Source organism: Hylobates moloch, unplaced genomic scaffold (genome assembly GCF_009828535.3).
Source record: "Hylobates moloch isolate HMO894 unplaced genomic scaffold, HMol_V3 SCAFFOLD_15, whole genome shotgun sequence".
NCBI classification, from domain to species: domain Eukaryota; kingdom Metazoa; phylum Chordata; class Mammalia; order Primates; family Hylobatidae; genus Hylobates; species Hylobates moloch.
Window position 1 is genome coordinate 81344710 of NW_026652290.1, and position 20091 is coordinate 81364800.

Below are 20091 nucleotides of genomic sequence, written 5' to 3' on the forward strand. Positions count from 1 at the left end.
CTGCATGTTCTCACTCACAGGTGGGAATTGAACAATGAGAACTCATGCACACAGGAAGGGGAACATCACACTCCAGGGACTGTTGTGGGGTGGGGGGAGGGGGGAGGGACAGCATTAGGAGATATACCCAATGCTAAATGACGAGTTAGTGGGTGCAGCAAACCAACATGGCACATGGATACATATGTAACAAACCTGCACATTATGCACATGTACCCTAAAACCTAAAGTATAATAATAAAAAAAAAAACACACATACTTTTATAGGGGAATAATCTACCCCTCTTTGGTTAGCATAAATAAATGTAATATATTAAGGTATTCACCTAATCAGATACTTGGGAATGAATCCCATATGCCAGTATTTTCCAAATATGCTCTTTGCTGCTTTTCTATCTCACAGGAGTACTCATAAGTAGAACTGGGTTGATTTGATCTTATTGCTTTCAAAACTTGTGAACAACAACAATAAAGATGCACTAGGGCCAGGCCTGGTGGCTCATGCCAGTAATCCCAGCACTTTGGTAGGCTGAGGCTGGAGGATTGCTTGAGCTGACGAGTTCGAGACTAATCTGGGCAATATGGTGAGACATCGTCTCTACAAAAAAAAAAGGTTAAAAAAAATTAACTGGGTGTGGTGGCACATGCCCGCAGCCCTAGCTACTCCAGAGGCTGAGGTGGGAGGATTGCTTCAGCACAGGAAACAGAAGTTGCAGTGAGCTGAGATCGCACCACTGCACTCCAGCCTGGATGACAGAGCAAGACCCTGTCTCAAAAGACAAATGAACCAAAAAAAGATGTACTAGAGCACTGAGTATAAAGATCACCAAGATTTATCTGGCAATAAAATATTTATCTGTGACTTTTTTTTCTGCAGACAATTTAGTTAATTGTTACAGAAGTGATGCCATTCATTGATAAACAAAGAGAAAAATGTACAAAGCTAAACTATAGAGTTGACCTGGTTTTAGTTGAGTACTGCTTTTAGTGGCGAAATATTCCTTTTTGGTTAAGATAAATACAGTTGTTTCAGTCTTAGGACATGGTTCAGTGAGAAAAGGCAAGCTGGTTTAAGCAACATAAACACCAGATAGGCCACAGTCCCATGGAAATTGTTAAAGATAGCAAAGGATTCAGTTACTCTAAGTTATTAACACTTAGTCTTGCAAAGGCCAAAGAAGGTGACATCGTCAGTGCATGAGAATTCATCTGCTCTCTGTATTTCCTGTCGACTTTTAGATTATGAGGTAACATAAAGAAAAAAAGTTTTTCTGAAGTGTAACAAAATATGCACTAAATAAATTTAAAGTGTTCTGACAAAAAGAAATGCCTACAGGTTTTGCTAACTCATGGAAACTCTGAGAGATTTGTAATTCTATTTTTTTTTTTTTTTTGGTAATGGGAGTAGCAGTATGTCTAAAATAACCAATCCTGGTGTATTTTTGCTTAAAGACATAGCACATAGAATTAAATAGCTTTATACCCGACATCCTCAAAGAACAACTTCAAAGGAGAGAAGTCCTTCCTGTCAAACTTACCAAGACCAGTGGTTGGCCCTGATGGCAACAAACCTCTGTGGTTTGCTTCCCTTGAATCAGGAACAAGGATCCTTTTTTAAAGAATCCTCACTGGATCTCGTAAGACCCAAGGACTCGGGGCAGGGCAGTGGTCGGTGGCGGGAGTGGAGGGTGTAGATAGTTGAAAATCACAAATAAAAAATACTTAATTTAGTTTAATTTTCAAAAACAAACAAATTTGCCATGTATTATGAATTAAGAATTTTAAATTAAGGCAAAACCAAACCATCCTCAATTTCTTTCTCTTTTTCCCATAATATGGGCAGTTAAAGGAGAGAAAGGAAGGGAAGGGAAAGATAGGGAAGAACAGATAGATTACATATAGAGACATATAGAGACAGCCAGGGTACAGAGGTAAAGAAAGATGCTATTAGGAAGGCCAAAGTCAGAAAACACAAGACAATGAAGGAAAAAGAAGGGAAGGGAAAGGAAGGGGAAAAGAAGGGAAGGAGAAAAGAAGGGAAGGGGAGAGGAGGGGAGGGGAGGGGGATGTACTAGAACATTAAGTATAAAGATCACCAAGATTTATCTGGCAAATGTGTGACTTTTTTTCTGCAGACAACTTCGTTAATTGTTACAGAAGTGATGCCATTCATTAATATACAAAGAGAAAAACGTACAAAGCTAAAGTATAGAGTTGAGCTGGTTTCAGCTGAGTACTGCTTTTAGTGGTGAAAGTCAGAGAGGCAGACAAGCCAACAAATGTGTGCTGCAAGGCATGTGGCTGAACAGGAACAGGCATATACAGCTCAGTACACCTCTGCAGAAAAAGACTAAAACATCTGGTATGGAGGGACAGAGAATATTGTAAGCATTCTGAAAGTGCCTCCACAGAATTTAAGTAGGCTTTTTATGATTTTACTGTTAATTATTGCCTTTGTAGAGGTGTAAGTGGGAATATCACTACTTGGTACTATCAGCCAAAGAGTATTAAAACACAGGCACAGCATAGATCCTTACATTACTAATCGTACTTCTACCACCACCACCATTAATTGAGGGCTGACTGCAGGCCAGGCACTTTACTTAAATCAGAGTCAATCTTCATAATGGCTAAATAGCACTTCTATGTGGCAGGAAATATTCCAAGCACTTTACTCATAGTAACTATCAATCTCCCCCAAATCCTATGAGCTAGGTATTAGATAGTACTACGTTGTACAGATAGGAAGCTGAGGCTCAAGTTGAAAAGGTGGTAAGAGATGGAGACAGACTTTGAACCCAGACAGTTTGGCTCAAGTCTGTGTTCTTCATCGCTGTGTTCTCACCTCTACACAATATACAGAGACTATGAGCTCTGCAAATATTAGCTCTTTTCCATAAGCGACACAACTAAGACTTGAAGAAACTAAGAAGCTTTTTCAGTCAACTAAGTAGGAGAGTTTGGATCTAAATCCAGCTAAAATTTTAAGTTTGTTCTCAAGGCAGAGAAACATGAATTCACCTTGATTTCTCTTTGGCTGTACAGACTTTACCTTGCCAAACAGGTTTCATATTCCTCTCCTGTCTTCACCCTTCCCCTTCAAAAAAGAAAAGAGGAGGAGGTGGAGGAGATCGAATGGGGGAGGAGAAAGAGGAAGAGGAGAAAAAAAATCAACAACAAAAAATTTTTTAAAAGGCCAAGTTTGCAGTATATGCCTGTAATTCCAACACTTTGGGAGGCCGAGACAGGAGGATTACTTGAGCCCAGGAGTTTGAGACCAGCCCTGGCAACACAGTGAGGCCCCATCTCTACAAACAATTTAAAATTAGCTGGGTGTGGTGGCGCATGACTATAGTCCCAGCTACTAGGGAGGCTGAGGCAGGAGGATTGCTTGAGCTCGGGAAGTTAAGGCTACAATGAGCCATGGTCACACCACTGCACTTCAGCCTGGGCATATAGTGAGACTCCGTCCCCAAAAAAGAAAAATTAAGTGCTTATTCCAAACTCTGGACTTTAATTCTATGTGTCTAGAACACCAATGTATGCTAATTTAAATAACTACACTCTAGGAATCCTGGAGAAGAGCTGGGTTAGAATTAACCTTGAAATGTGCCCTGCCCATAATTTTCTTGGCAATTTCTACAATTGTCTTGGATTGGCTTTCTCTCATGTTATATCCTACATTCATCTTCTCCTATCTTGGTAAGACTCACTGGGCATTTCACAATAAGAAAAACTTGTTTATTTTTCTAGGCAGGGATCATTATTAGATGTCAAAAGAATTCTGATCAAGATAGATTCACACTGTGGAAATGGTATCATTTGTGTATTTAATGTTTAGCTCCCACTTATAAGTGAGAGCATGTGGTATTTAGTTTTCAGTTCCTGCATTAATTCTTTTAGGATAATGACCTCCAATTGCATCCATGTTGCTACAAAGGACCTGATCTCATTCTTTTTTATGGCAGTGTAGTATTCCCTGGTGTATATGTACCACATTTTCTTTATCTAACCCGCCACTGATGGGCACTTTGGTTGATTCCATGCCTTTGCTATTGTGAATTGCACTATGATAAACATAGAAGTGCATGTGTCTTTTTTGGTAGAACGATTTGTTTGTTTTCAGCTTAGGACTGTTATGAATAAAGTTGCTTCACATGTCCATAAACCTATATTTTGGTGGATATGTGTTCCTATTTCTCTTGGTATATACCCAGGAGTAGAATTGCTGGGTCATAGGCTGGCAAATGTTTACTTTAGTAGATGTTGCCAAACAGCTTTCCAGAGTGAATAAATGTACAAAGTTGCATTCCTACTGGAAGTGTATGAAAATTCCAGTTGCTCCATCTCCTTGCCAACACTTCATTGTTGTTCTTTTAATTTTAGCCATTCTGGCTAAGTTATTGTTGAAAAGAATGCTAACTGAAAAGTCATGAAGAAACCTTAATGCATATTACTCAGTGAAAATAAAGCCAATCTGAAAAGGCTATATACTGTCTGATTCTAACTATATGACATTCTGGAAAAGACAAAACAATTAAATCAGTAAAAACATCAGTGGTTTCCAGGGACTTAAGAGGAGGGAAGGATTGAATAGGTAGAGCATAGGAGACATTAAGAGCAGTGAAAGTATGCTATAGGATACTATAGAAGAGGATACACAGCATTACACATTTGTCAAAACCCATAGAACATAAAACACCAAGAGTAAACATTAATGTAAACGATGGGATTTGGGTAACAATGATGTGTCAGTGTTGGTTCATCAGTTGTAATAAGTGTACCACTCTGGTGTTGGATGCTGACATGGAAGAAAGCTTGAATGTGTGTTGGAGGGGAGAGGATATATGAAAGCTCTGTACTTCATATACTATCAATTTTGCTGTAAATCTAAAACTGCTCTAAAAATTAAAGTCTGTTTTTAAAAAAGCAATAACCTCCCTGATGAAATCATTGATTTAAACAAGGTAATCAATGGCTGCTAATATCACCAAAAAAAAAAAAAGAGAGAGAGACAGAGATAACTAGACATTATTATATACCTCCTGGTGGAGGTCAACAATATCACCCAAGAAGTAGTCTTGAAAAGAGAGAAAGAAAAAAAGTCAAATTTTTAGATCTAACTATATTTTACAGGAAATATAGGGGTAGAGGAGCTTGTTAAATCACATCATAGGTATGCACTCGGCAAACTCCAGAATGTGGAAAGCTTTAGAGAACAAATTAACGCATACAAATAAATTGAAAGAAAAAAGGGAAAAAGACCCTATAAATTAAAAGAGTTTAAGAATCAAATGAAACGTGTCAATCTAGTTTAGATCCCAATTTGAACAAACCAACTATTAAAAACAAAAAAAAGAGGGCCGGTCGAGGTGGCTCACACCTGTAACCCCAGCACTCTGGGAGGCCGAGGTGGGCGGATCACCTGAAATTGGGAGTTGGAGACCAGCCTGACCAACATGGAGAAACCCCATCTCTACTAAAAATACAAAATGAGCTAGGCGTGGATGCCTGTAATCCCAGCTACTCAGGAGGCTGAGGCAGGAGAATGGCTTCAACCTGGGAGGCGGAGGTTGCGGTGAGCCGAGATCGTGCCATTGCACTCCAGCCTGGGCAACAAGAGCAAAACTCCATCTCAGAAAAAAAAAAAAAAAAAAAAGGAGGGGTATATAAATAAAAGAATTAAAAAGGGGTACTCAAACAAATATATGTATGTTCTTAACAGCACTAGTCACAATAGTCAAAAGATGAAAAGGTAGAATAGGTAGGGCACAGGAGACACTGAGGGCAGTGAAAATCCATAAAAAGACAATGTCCATAAAAAGACAAATGGATAAACAAATTTTGTGTGTATGTATATATACCTATGGAACATTATTTAGCCATAATGAGGAATAAAGCATGATACATGCTACAACATTGATAAAGATCAAAAACATTCTGCTAAATGAAAGAAGCCAGACACAAAAGATCACATAGTATATAAATCCATTTATATGAAATATCCAGAATAGGTAAATCCACAGCAACAGAAAGCAGATTGGTGGTTGCCAGGGGCTAGTGGGAGGGGGAAATGGGACTAAATGCTTAATGAATATGGTTTCCTTTTGAGATGAGTTTCCTTTCGACATTTTGGAACTAGATAGAGGTGATGATTGTACACAACACTGAACTGTTCATTTTAAAATGCTAATTTTGGCCGGGCACGGTGGCTCACACCTGTAATCCCAGCACTTTGGGAGGCCAAGGCGGGCGAATCACAAGGTCAGCAGTTCGAGACCAGCCCGGCCAACATGGTGAAACCCCATCTCTCTAAAAATACAAAAAATTAGCCAGGCATGGTGGTGGGTGCCTAAAGTCCCAGCTACTCGGGAGGCTGAGGCAGGAGAATCGCTTGAACTCAGGAGGTGGAGGTGGCAGTGAGCTGAGATTGCACCACTGCACTCCAGCCCAGGTGACAGAGTAAGATTGTCTCAAAAAAAAACTTAATTTTATGTTATGTGAATTCCACTTTGATTAAAGAACAAAACACAGAAGCAATTACTAGCTATTTGGAAAAATTTGAATACTGACTAGATCTTTGATATACTGAAGAATTATTGGTAATTTTTTGGTGTGATGATGGTATTGTGGTTATGATTTTTAAGAGTGTTTGGTTTTAGATTAGTATAGTATATAATAATGGATGAAATTATACTATGTCTGGGATTTGCTTCTAAATAGTCCAGTGTGAGGGGGCAGGGGAAGTGGGTGGAGGTACAGATGAGCCATGACTTGACTAATTGTTGAAGTGGGTGATGGGGGTTCACTATACTATTTTCTCTACTCTTGCATGTGCTTAAAGTCTTGCCTAATAAAGTTGTAAGATTTCGTTTTCAAGCATAATTAAGAAAATCAAAGATTAGGCTACATTGGGCTTATTTAGACATCTATTAGGCACTGGCCAGGCGCGGTGGCTCACGCCTGTAATCCCAACACTTTGGGAGGCCGAGGGGAGTGGATCACGAGGTCAGGAGATAGAGACCACGGTGAAACCCCGTCTCTACTAAAAATACAAAAAATTAGCCAGGCGCTAATACAAAAAATTAGCGGGCGCCTGTAGTCCCAGCTACTCCGGAGGCTGAGGCAGGAGAATGGCGTGAATCCGGGAGGCGGAGCTTGCAGTGAGCCGAGATGGCGCCACTGCACTCCAGCCTGGGCGACAGAGCGAGACTCCGTCTCAAAAAAAAAGAAATCTACTAGGCACTTACTCTACCCTATAAAATTAAATTTTTCATGTATCTGCTGAATCTAAAATAAAAATTGAGGGTGAAGGGGCCTGGTGGGGACAGGGTCCAGAGTAGGCTCTCAGACCCAAAACTGAATGGGGTATCTGGGGCATCAGGGAGCTCCCTTGCCCGGCCCTCAGTGGCCTGATGGAGTAAGAGGGTTTGGTTGAGTGATTCAGATCTGGTCACTACGGTAGGAGAACAAAAATGCATATAGTGTCACATCGTGTACAGCTCCAAAAAGAGGCACTAGTCATGAGTGCCGAAGGTGCAGGGCCACAGAAGTGGGTCTTTCTGCATATGTAAAGCATATTTCTGGCCAGCTGCACAAAGATAACGTTGATGCCCAGGAAAGAGAAGATGATGGAAAAGGAGAGGAAGAGGAAGAAGATTATTTTGACACGGAACTCATTCAATTAATAAAACAAAGGAAAGAACAAAGTTGACAAGAACCTTCCAGTAGCAGCCAAGAAGTAAATTCTGATGACAGGTGACCCCAATGGAGCTGAGAACACCAAATTCCTCACCAACACAGACAGAGTTACAGTCAGCCAGCATGGCATCACCCTGGACCTCCACAGGAGGCTTGTAATTGGAAAAAAGATCGCTTTAATAATACACGGAGAAACAGCTTTCTGCATTCTTTGAGGAATACTGGTGGACCAAAAGGATGTTCTGAGTGGCATTAGGATGTTGCAGGAGGCTCCCTGACTTGGTTTCACAACCATAGTAATTCTGGAGTTGGTTGGCATTCAAATAGTGGAACAGTAGATTGGAATCATAATGGTACAGGAAGGAATTCCAGTTGGCATTCTGAGGGAACAGGTGGCTTTTCCAGTTGGCATATGAACAACAGTAATGGAAACTAGAAATCCAGTGTATGTAGTAAAAATAATTGCAACTAAAGTGGCCCTGGACACAAATTTCAACCAGGCAGAAACGGAAATTCTAATTGTCAAATGGAAGATGCGACTATGCTATGGAACAAGAAATCAAATAAGCCAAGCAAATACAATCAAGAGAGATATAATTGGTAGTGGCAAGAAAATGAGAAACTTAGAATGAGAAACTTGGTACAGCTGCCACATATAGAGGTCCTTCTGAAAGATTTACAAGTGATAAATTTCCTTCAGAAGGCTTCCTTGACTTCAATTTTGAGCAGCCAGAAAGCCAAACCACTAAACAAACAGACACTGCAACTTCCAAAATTAGTGGAAAGAACGGCAGAGCAGCAAGGGGGAAAGCCTTGTTGCCAGACTCCTTACCCTTCTAAAATAAAAATTAAAAAGAAAAAAGATTTGGTAGTACTCAAGTTGAAGGAAGGAAACATGACAAACTTAGAGAAAGCATAGGAATTTCATATGCACTTCTTAGGAGAAATAATTTTGTATTTAAGCCTTTTTTTCTTTTGTTTTTAGTTGATACATAATAATTGTACATATTTAGGAGATACAGAGGGATATTTCCATGTGTGTATACAATGTGTAATGATCAAATCAAGGTAATTAGCATGGCCAGCACCTCATTTACTATTTATTTGTGTTGTGAACATTCAAAATCCTCTCTTCTAGTTTATGAAAATATAGAAAGCTGGCTCTTTAAGCTTTTTGTAAATATGCAATAAATTATAGTTAACCATATTACTCCATAGTGCGGCAGAACACCAGAACTCACTGGAACTCATTGATTAAACTGAATATGACTGAGATCTTTTCATGAAATGAGAAGCTATGGATTTAGAATCATTAAACTTGAAGGCTGGGTGGGCCTATCCAAACCCATCATTTTACTGCTCATTTTACTGCTGGCAAGGCCCAGAAAGGGTTATGTGACTTATCAAAACATCTTTTAAAAAAATAATAAAAGTTGTCTGAGCACAGTGAGCTCACACCTGTAATCCCAACACTTTGGGACACTGAGCATCACTTGAAGCCAGGAGTTCAAGATCATCCTGGACAACATAGTGAGACCCTGTCATTACAAAATTTGAAAATTTTAATAAATAAAAGTTCCATTAAAAAACTCAAAGTATGAAAATATAGGGGGCCAGGCACAATACCTCACACCTGTAATCCCAGCACTTTGGGAGGCCAAGGTGGGTGGATCACCTGAGTTCAGGAGTTTGAGGCCACCCTGGCCAACAAACCCCATCTCTACTAACAAAATAAAAATTGGCCGGGTGTGGTGGTGCGCACCTGTAATCCAGGTTATTCAGGAGATTGAGGCAGGAGAATCTCTTGAACCCAGGAGGCGGAGGTTGCAGTGCGCCAAGATCGCGCCACTGCACTCCAGCCTGGGCCACAGAGCAAGATTCCGTCTCAAAAAAAACACACACACAAAAAAAAAAATAGGGGAAAAAATCATTCCTGATTCCATAATTCAAACAATTTTAAACATTTGTTAAAGTTTTGGGGTGTTTCCTCTCAGACTTTTTTTTAACTCTTAGGTTTGACTTTTCCTAATATTAACTCTAAGCATTTTTACATATTAATGCATATCCTTAGAAACAATTATTTTAATGGTTGTCTAATATTTCATGGAGTTGATAGAGTTTACTTTTTCATTCTTCTATAATATGGCATTCATATTATTTCCAACTCTTTATAACTACAAATAAAGCCACTATGAACATATTTATATACAAAACTTAAATATAGTTAGTATTACCATAAAAGCCATATTTGATTTTTCTCAGAAGTAAGATAAAACTTCCTAATGGAAGCTTTTTTCCCTTTTGAAAATTTGTTAATGGACAAAATAGAGTTAGATTCTCCATTTTCTTTATGGATCAAGCTATGAACAGTCAAAACGGTAAGATGTAGAGGCGGGCTGATAATTGTCTTTCCATTGTGAGCAAAACAATCTTTATGTGAGTAGTACAGGCAAAAAAAAAACCATTTAAACTAAAATTATACTCTACCTGTTGAAAAGCTTTTTCTGCTTGACGTTCAGCATCAATAACTTGTCTCTCAAGCTGTTGCATCTGTAGAGTGAGGGAAAATGTAAATATAAAAATTTATTTTTGAAAAATAAGCCTTTCTGAAAAAGGCTTTAAAAATCTCATAATGTCATCATCAGTTTGGATATTTTAAAGTAGTTCACTGGAGATGAGTTAAATACAGTTAGCACATTAAAGGCTCTTTGAATATTTAAAAGTTGATCAAAATGCCAGAGTTTTGATACTTTTAATACAAGGACTATATATATACGTCAAGAGTATTCATCAATAGAATTTTCTTCAGTGGATTGTAAATTAAAAATTACTGATTAACATATATTAAGAACAAGAAAATAAATCTAAGAGGAAAGAAAGGCTTCAAATGTCCTATTTGACGGGTTGATCAAAAAGTCATAATGACATCAAGGAAGTGGTGTGTTCTCATGAACTCCGTAGGTGCTACGTTTAAGTAAAAACTCTGGGTAGTTTTACATACTTACAGACTGATGGAGACAGTATAGAAGAGATTCTTTGATTAAACACACAGACACACAAATACTAAAACGAATATTATAAGGAGAATTTTAAAAGCCTTAAGAAGGACCCCATGCTTATCAACATACGGGATGTGTTGTACCTGGGGCTGAACACACGAATCGTGAGGTAAAACTCAATTCTCTTCTTTTTGGCTCAGTGCTGATGTCTGGCCCACTTTAGAGCCGTCTGTGACTAATCTCTGCTCATTTTCAAATTTATTGTTGGTTGGAAGGCCAGGCGTGCAGAACTCCTGGTATACCTCTCACCCGCAACAGCACGGACCCCACCCGCAGTGGCCGCAGCGTCCGGCTCCTGCCCCGCCCCCTTCTCTACGCCACCGAGAAGCGACCTCCCGCAGCTAGAGTGGCCCAATCGGGAGCGCGGCCGCCAGCTCCGGAAGGCGCGGGACCCCGGGACCCGGTCCCAGGCTGCCTTTGATCCTGGCGTACTGTCCTAACGCCTGGAAAATGGTTTCCGCTAGTGGGACATCATTTTTTAAGGGTATGTTGCTTGGGAGCATTTCCTGGGTTTTGATAACTATGTTTGGCCAAATTCACATTCGACACAGAGGTCAAACTCAATTCCACGAGCACCATCACCTTCGTCCACCTAACAGGAACGATTTCTTAAACACTTCAGAAGTGATACTCGTGGAGCTCAGTAAAAGTATTCGTGTTTTCTGTATCATCTTTGGAGAATCCGAAGATGAGAGTTACTGGGCTGTACTGAAAGAGACCTGGACCAAACACTGTGACAAAGCAGAGCTCTACGATACTAAAAATGATAATTTGTTCAATATAGAAAGCAATGACAGGTGGGTACAGATGAGGACCACTTACAAATACGTCTTTGAGAAGTATGGCGACAACTACAACTGGTTCTTTCTTGCACTTCCCACTACGTTTGCTGTCACTGAAAATTTAAAGTACCTTTTGTTTAAAAGGGATGCATCCCAACCCTTCTATCTGGGCCACGCTGTTATATCTGGAGACCTCGAATACGTGACTGTGGAAGGAGGGATTGTCTTAAGTAGAGAGTCGATGAAAAGACTTAACAGACTTCTCGATAACTCTGAGACCTGTGCAGATCAAAGTGTGATTTGGAAGGTATCTGAAGATAAGCAGCTGGCAATATGCCTGAAATACGCAGGAGTTCATGCAGAAAATGCAGAGGATTATGAAGGAAGAGATGTATTTAATACAAAACCAATCGCACAGCTTATTGAAGAGGCATTGTCTAATAACCCTCAGCAAGTAGTAGAAGGCTGCTGTTCAGATATGGCTATTACTTTCAATGGACTGACCCCCCAAAAGATGGAAGTAATGATGTATGGCCTGTACCGGCTTAGGGCATTTGGACACTACTTCAATGACACACTCGTTTTCTTGCCTCCAGTTGGTTCAGAAAATGACTGAGGGCTGGAGAATAATAGACCTGTGCTGTCCAAGAGCACTTGAAATGTGGCTACTCCAAATTCTGATACAGTGTAAGTGTAAAATACATACTTCATTCAATAATTCATATATTATTAGAAAACAGGATGAAGATGTAAAACATCTCGTAATATTTTATATTGACTCCACATTGAAATAATGTTTTGGATATTTTGCATTAAATAAAATATACTATTAAAATTAATTTCACCTGCTTTTTAATTTGATTAATGTGTCTATTAGAATATTTTAAGTTACACATGTAGCTTACATATTTCTACTGGATAATAAAGGTGTAGAACATTTGTCATCACCATGTATGGCCACATATTTAACTGCCTGTCCACATGGCAGCGTTTTTTTTTTTGGAAATGGAGTCTTGCTTTGTCACCCAGGCTGGAGTGCAGTGGCACAATTTCGGCTCACTGCAACCTCCACCTCCCGGGTTCAAGTGCTTCTCCTGTCTCAGCCTCCTGAGTAGCTGGGACTACAGGTACACACCACCATGCCCAGCTAATTTTTTAATTTTTAGTAGAGACGCCGTTTCACCATATTGGTCAGGCTGGTCTTGAACTCCTGACTTCAGGTGATCCACCCCCCTCAGCCTCCCAAAGTGCTGAGATAACAGGCATGACCCACCACACCCAGCCCCATGCAGCATTTTAAAAGGCAGTTTATTGCAGGGATCTATATTCTGGAAGAGGTTTCAAATATTTGGATATGTAAATAACTGTGCAAGTACATTCTCAGAACCTCATATTTAATTTCTGTGAAAATATTTCAAATGTTTAATGAGCGAGTATTGTGGTTTCAAAGCATTTTGTTGAATTACTTGTTTAGACTATGGCACTATATAGAAGCAGCTGGACAAGCATTATGTCTTTTGGATGTCTCTAGAATATTCCCTAAACCAAAAACCAACTAGCAAACACATGCCAACACCACATTCTTCCACCACTGGCAATATGCTGACAATTGTCACTTCTACAATATAACTATATTCTATCTTCAGGGAAATTTGGTTTTTCTGGAGACTTTACTTAGCCTGGATTTTGAATACTGTCAGGATTGCCAGGAGAAACAGAAGAATGCACAGCGAAAAAAATAGTTTGCTAGTGAAAAAAATAGTTTGCTTAAGAGAACTATGCAAATATCTTGTCTGATTTCTCCTTCTCAAATGTTTAGTTTCTAGTGATAACAGGAAGGACAAAAGTCAGCTTGCTTCACTGTTACATAACTAATACAGGTCTTTCTACATAGTAGGTATTTAATATATTACAAATTATTGATGAAATGACAAAGCTCTCTGTCATGCCTAAAGTACCATGCATATATGGACAGTATCATTATTTTTACCACTGCCAAATAACTTTTTTTCTGCTCCTATGGCACTGACTTCCTATCTTGTACTATCTTCCCAACTACATTGTAAAGTTGCTTGAAGGCAGAATCAAGCTCAAAAGTTACTTGCTTTCTTAATGAAAAGGAGGTAATCCTTGAAATATTAATATAGGGAAAACTGGAAAGAATACTGAACTTAAAGGCAAGACCTAAATTGGAACCCAGATTCCAATACTAGCTATCTGATGATGGGTATATTATTTAACTTATCTGAGTCTCCGCTCCCTACCTGTAAAATGATACAACACTTATTTCACAGCATTTATAAACAGAAAAGCATCCAACATAGTATCTAATACTTAATAGATGTTCAATGAATATTTACATAGAAATTTTTTAAGCAGCCTATGTCTACCATATATATGTGTTATTTTTATGAATAATTTTAAGTTAGGAAACTCTACTATTTACCAATAGTTTGTCACTGGACTCTAAAATTCTTGTGTATAAAATGTGGATAATATAACCTGTTCTGACTACTTTACAGGATATTGTAGGGATAAACATAAGAAAATAAATTCAAGCAATGTGAAAAGCTGGTGGTATCTCATTTATTTAAAAATATTATGGTAGCAGTTGTAGTGTTATAATTTGAATGATAAAACTAAAAGTCACAAATGTCCAAAAACAGGATTATCTAAATATATAAATAATGGTACCTCCATACAGTTAGATACCATACAGTCATTACAAATTTACATGGATGGAGGAAATGATATATTTGGGACTTGTCTCAATATAACATAGGAGGAAAGAAGTAGGTCAGGGTGCAGATGAAACAGGATTGGCCCTGAGTTGACAACCATGAAAGCTGGGTGATGTGTACAGGAGGGTCCATTATAACATTCTGCTTACTTTTGTATGTTTGAAAATCTCTCTAATAAAAAGTTTTAACTATATATGAAAAGATGTAAATGACATATTTAAAAATAAGTGAAAATTATATATAGAATGATATTATACATAAATGATATATTGAGGGAAAAGGGACTGCAAAGCAGTAATGAATGTTGCAATCAAATTTTTGTTAAAAAATTTATGTGCGCCTGTTTTTATGGAATTACATAAACCAAGGACAAGGAGTTGTCTATCTATATCTAGGTGACAGGATTATGGATAAAGTAGTTTGTATCATACATGATGAGGCACCAGAGGGAGTTTTATGGAGCTGAAAAAAGTAAGAGAATAATGGCAGGGAGGAAAAAAAATGGGTGTTAGAACCTTGCATTAGAAATAGTAGGCAATAGTCAATCGAAGGTAATTCTGCTCACTTAGAGGGAATGAGTAGAAAATCAAGAGGAAGATTTTCAAATAACCTGTGAAATTAGAGAGGCTATATATGAATGTACATAGAAAAAGGGTTCAAATGCTGAAGTGGCATCTAACTAGGCAACAACTGGTGATGATGCCACTGCTAATTAGGAGGTCATTAGTGACTTTTGTGATTCCAGCTGCACTGTGGAGAAGTGAGGGCATAAGCTGGAATGCAAGCGTCTGAATGAATTAAACTTATTAGGAAGAGCAAATTAAAGCTAAAGCCAATAGAAATTTAAAAACTAATAATAAAGATTAGAGAAGAAATGAATAAAATTAAAAACATAAAAATAGAGAAAAATCAATAAAACCAAAAGCTGGTTCTTTAAAAATATCAATACAATTGATAACTCTCTAACCAGACTAATAAAGCAAAAAAGAAAAAAGACACAAATTATCAATATCAGTAATGTAACGGGAGACATCACCACAGACCCCACAGATGCTAATGAGATAACAATATTATGAACTACTTCTTGCCCATAAATTGGACAAAATAGCAAAGCTCATTTAAGAAGAAATAAGTTAGCTTAATAGCCCAATGTCTATGAAATAAATCACACTTGTAGTTAAAAACTTTCCCACAAAGGAAACTCCAGGACTAGATGGTTTCACTTGTGAATTCTACCCAAAAATGTATAGAAGAATGAATAGAAACTCAACAAAAACTCTTCCAGAACGTAAAAGAAGGGAATGCTTCCTAACACATTTTATAAGGCCAGTATTGCCAAAATCAGAAAAAGATTAGACGAATATCCTTGTGAATACAGATGCAAAAATCTTTGCAGAATTCAGCAAATCCAGGGCCGGGCGCGGTGGCTCACGCTTGTAATCCCAGCACTTTGGGAGGCCGAGGAGGGCGGATCACGAGGTCAGGAGATGGAGACCACGGTGAAACCCCGTCTCTACTAAAAATACAAAAAAAAAAAAAATTAGCCGGGCGTGGTGGCGGGCGCCTGTAGTCCCAGCTACTCGGAGAGGCTGAGGCAGGAGAATGGCGTGAACCCAGGAGGCGGAGCTTGCAGTGAGCCGAGACTGCGCCACTGCACTCCAGTCTGGGTGACAGAGCGAGACTCTGTCTCAAAAAAAAAAAAAAGAATTCAGCAAATCCAATCCAAATATACACAATAAAGATAATATGTCATGACTAAGTGGGGTTTATCCTAGGAATGAAAGGTTGTTTTAACATTTGAAAAATAAACCAATGTAGTTCACCATGTCAAGTGGCTAGAAAAGAAATATCATTTCGATAGATGAAGAAAAATCATCTGAGAAAATTCAACATCCATTCACAATAAAAATCTCTTAACAAACTAAGAATATAAGGAATTTCTGATACCTAACAAAAGGTATCTACAAAAAAACCTATAACATCATACTTAATGGGAAAGACTGAATGCTTTCCCCCACAAGAATGTCGTTTTACCACTTCTACTCAAGATTTTACTGCAGGTGCTAGCCAATGTAATAGCCAAGAAAGAAACATAGAAAACATATATACTGGAAAGGAAGAAGTAAAGCAGTATTTATTCACAGATGACATGAGTATCTACACATAAAGTCCCAAATAATCTACAAAAGAACTAATAAATGAGTTTATTAAGGTCATAGGATACAAGGTCAATATACAAAAATCTGTTGTATTTCTATATAAGAGCAATAAATGGCCGGGCTTGGTGGCTCACGCCTGTAATCCCAGCACTTTGGGAGGCTGAGGTGGGTGGATAACCTGAGGTCAGGAGTTCTAGACCAGCCTGGCCAACATGGTAAAACCCGGTCTCTACTAAAAATACAAAAATTATCCCAGCACTTTGGGAGGCCGAGGTGGGTGGATAACCTGAGGTCAGGAGTTAGTTCTAGACCAGCCTGGCCAACATGGTAAAACCCAGTCTCTACTAAAAATACAAAAATTAGCCGGGCGTTGTGGCAGGTGCCTGTAATCCCAGCTACTCGGTGGGGGGCAGAGGCAGGAGAATCACTTGAACCCAGGAGGCAGAGGTTGCAGTGAGCCGAGATTACGCCACCACACTCCAGCCTGGGGAACAAGAGCAACACTTTGTCTCAAAAAAAAAAAAGTTAAAAAAAATAAGAGCAATAAATAATTGAAATTAGAATTTAAAAAACAGTAGCATTTACAAAAGCATCAAGACCATAAAATACTTAGGTTTGAATCTAACAAAATAAGCACAATATTTATATGCTGAAAACCACAATATACTGATGAGGAAAATTAAAGAAGAGCTAAATAAATGCAGAATTAAACTATGAGTCAGAAGACTCAATATTATTGTCAGTTCTCCTCCAATTGACCTATAGATTCCATCCAGTCTTAATCAAAATCCTAGCAGGGCTTTCTGCACAAATTAAGAAGAAGAATCTGAAATTTGTGTAGAAATGCACAGGACCTAGAATAGCCTAAGCAACTTAGAAAAAAATAACAAAATTAGAACATTTATAATACCTGACATCGAGACTTATAAAATTGCAATAGTAGTCAAGAGAATGATATTTGTGTAAAAACAGACAGATGAAAAGAACAAAATAGGGTTCAGAAATATACTTTAAAATATGTAATCAATTTTTTTCCATTTTTATTGGTTGACTCTATCTTCATTGTCAGATCATATAGCCACCACATACTACAATCTCCCTAGTTACTCTAGTTGTCTGAACCTCATTCTCTAAATTTCTTAGGGAAAACTCCTGGGAACAATATTTTCTGAGTTCTTTAATTGCTAATAGCTGCTTGCTATGCCCTTTATACTTGAAAGCCAGTTCTGCTTAACACAAAATCCTTGGATCATATGTGCTTTCCTTGATATCTGAAACATGGTATTCCATGTTCTTCTGGCATAAACATTACTACCAGTGTAACAACGTAATTTTATTCTCCTAATGATATAAAGGTCATGTTTTTGTTTTTGCCTAAATACCTAAAGAATGTTTTCTTTTTCTTTAACATCCAGTATTTTGACAAAAATATGCCTTGAAGTAGGTCAATCTAGGTTGATGTTCTCAGCCACATGATCCACTATTTCAATATGCAATATTTTGCTTTTTTAAGTTTCTGTAAATGTTTCTTGAATTACACTGTTTGCATTTGTTTCATTCCCTTGTTTTCTTCAGGGGCTTCTTTTATCTGTATATTGTAGCTTCTTTGCTTATCTTCAGTACTAGTCATTGTTTCAAATCCTTTTTATCTTTCCTCATTTTGTTGTTTAAAAGTTTCTGGGAGGCTGAGACATGAGAGTCACTCAAACCCAGGAGGCAGAGCTTGCAGTGAGCTGAGATCACACCGCTGCACTCTAGCCTGGGCAACAGAGTGAACTCCATCTCAAAAAAAAAAAGTTTCTTCCTTTTCACCTTCATTTCTCATTAAAGCATTATGTGTTGAGTTTATCCATTCTTCTGTTCCTTCTACTTTAGTCTTAGTTTATAAAATATATTTTTCTACTTCTAATTCTTTGCTGAGTTCTATCACCTCATTTCTGATTTTTTTCTAATTATGATTCATGATATTCCTCTATGTCTTATATCATTTTGTTAATGTCTTTTGGTTAATTTATTTTTTCCCACTATTTAAAGTTGAGATATAATATACATGCCATAAAATTCACCTTTTAAAACAGTGTAATTCAGTGGTTTTTAGTATATTCACAGAGTTGTGCAACCATCACTGCTAATTCCAGAACATTTCTATCACCCTCCCCCGAAAAAAACCCCGTACCCATTGGCAGTCATTCCTGCATTGTTTTGCTTTGCATTTCTTTACATATGAGTGAGGCTGAATACCTTTTTCCATGTTTATTGGCTACTAGTATTTTTTGTATACTGTCTTTTCATAGCCTCTGCTTGTATGGTGATTACTGTGAGTCTGGGTATTTGAACCAGTGTCTAGTCTCTCAAGGAAGTTAACAGATTGCTGGAACTCCATGAACTTCAACTTTGCCCAAGCAGGGGCCTCAGTCAACCAAAGAGGACTGAGAAGCCCTTGGAAGTTCAAGTAACGGACTATTCCTGGAGCTCTCTGCTGCACTGCTGCTTAGCTCAACCAGCTGACCATTCACTACTCCTTGATCATCCAGAGTTCTCTCAAGTTAGAGAGCAGTTACCACCTTTTCCCTTCCCCCACCTTTGTGCATAATATCAGGGATGGGTATCAAGGGAATTGGCCAGACTCAAAGCTAATTAACTCTTCGGGTAACAACTGTGGCAACACAAATTGAAGAGTTGTTTTATTATTGTTGTTGTTTTGGGGATAGGGTCTCACTATGTTGCCCAAGCTGGTCTCAAACTCCTGGGCTCAAGGGATCCTCCCTCCTCAGCCTTCCCAGTAGCTGGGACTACAGACAGGTACCACTGTGCTGGGCTTTAATCAAAAAGTTTTGATCCTGTAGTTCTACTCTGACCCATTCATTGTACTTTAGAGAAACTTCCAGAAGAAAGAATTGCAATTATTTAAAAACGTTATATACACAAGAAGTTCATTTGCAGTGTTGTTTAAACTAATGGAAAACCACAAGCAACCTCTATGTCTAATAGTAAGGGAACTGATCAGTAAATCATCAGTATTTATTTACTGAGCTCCTTATGATTATGAATACAGAGACTAGGGGATGACATAGAACATGATAATAATAAATGATCTAATATTTAATGAAACAAGTTTATTTGAACTATTTACATCTATGTGTATATATTTTAAGTTGTACATTTAAAAAATAAGAATGTGGCTGGGTACGACAGCTCATGCCTATATTCCCAGCACTTTGGGAGGCCAAGGTGAGTGGATTACCTGAGGTCAGGAATTCGAGACCAGTCTGGCCAACATGGTAAAACCTTGTCTCTATTAAAACACAAAAATTAGCCAGGAGTGGTGGTGGGAACACGTAATCCCAGCTACTTGGGAGGCTTAGGCAGGAGAATCACTTGAACCCGGGTGGCAGAGGTTGCAGTGAGCTGAGATCGTACCACTGCATTCCAGCCTGGGTGACAGAGCCAGACTTCATCTCAAAAAACAACAACAACAAAAAAGAATGCTAATAGTAGTTTTGTTAAAGAGCAGGCAGTATTTTTCCATTTTTCCAAACTTTTTAAAAAATTGAGGCCGGGCGCGGTGGCTCACGCCTGTAGTCCCAGCACTTTGGGAGGCCAAGGCGGGCGGATCACGAGGTCAGGAGATCGAGACCATCCTGGCTAA

General features: G+C 38.5%; 2 protein-coding genes across 2 annotated transcripts in view; one reads left to right on the forward strand and one right to left on the reverse strand.

The window, feature by feature from the left end:
- Positions 1 to 20091, reverse strand: part of PLEKHH2 (pleckstrin homology, MyTH4 and FERM domain containing H2) — a 130306-nt gene that overhangs the window by 84098 nt on the left and 26117 nt on the right. The window contains exon 3 of the mRNA XM_058428925.1: positions 10189 to 10251. Within this exon, the coding sequence (XP_058284908.1) occupies positions 10189 to 10251 (63 nt within the window). The remainder of the gene's footprint in view (positions 1 to 10188; positions 10252 to 20091) is intronic.
- C1GALT1C1L (C1GALT1 specific chaperone 1 like) lies at positions 11104 to 12381 on the forward strand. The gene has a single exon (XM_032177547.2). The coding sequence runs from the start codon at positions 11211 to 11213 to the stop codon at positions 12156 to 12158; it is 948 nt and encodes a 315-aa protein (XP_032033438.1). The 5' UTR covers positions 11104 to 11210; the 3' UTR covers positions 12159 to 12381.

What these genes read in the sequence shown, in the direction of transcription:
- C1GALT1C1L (XM_032177547.2), top strand. Translation starts at nt 11,211, where the DNA reads ATGGTTTCCGCTAGTGGGACATCATTTTTTAAGGGTATGTTGCTTGGG.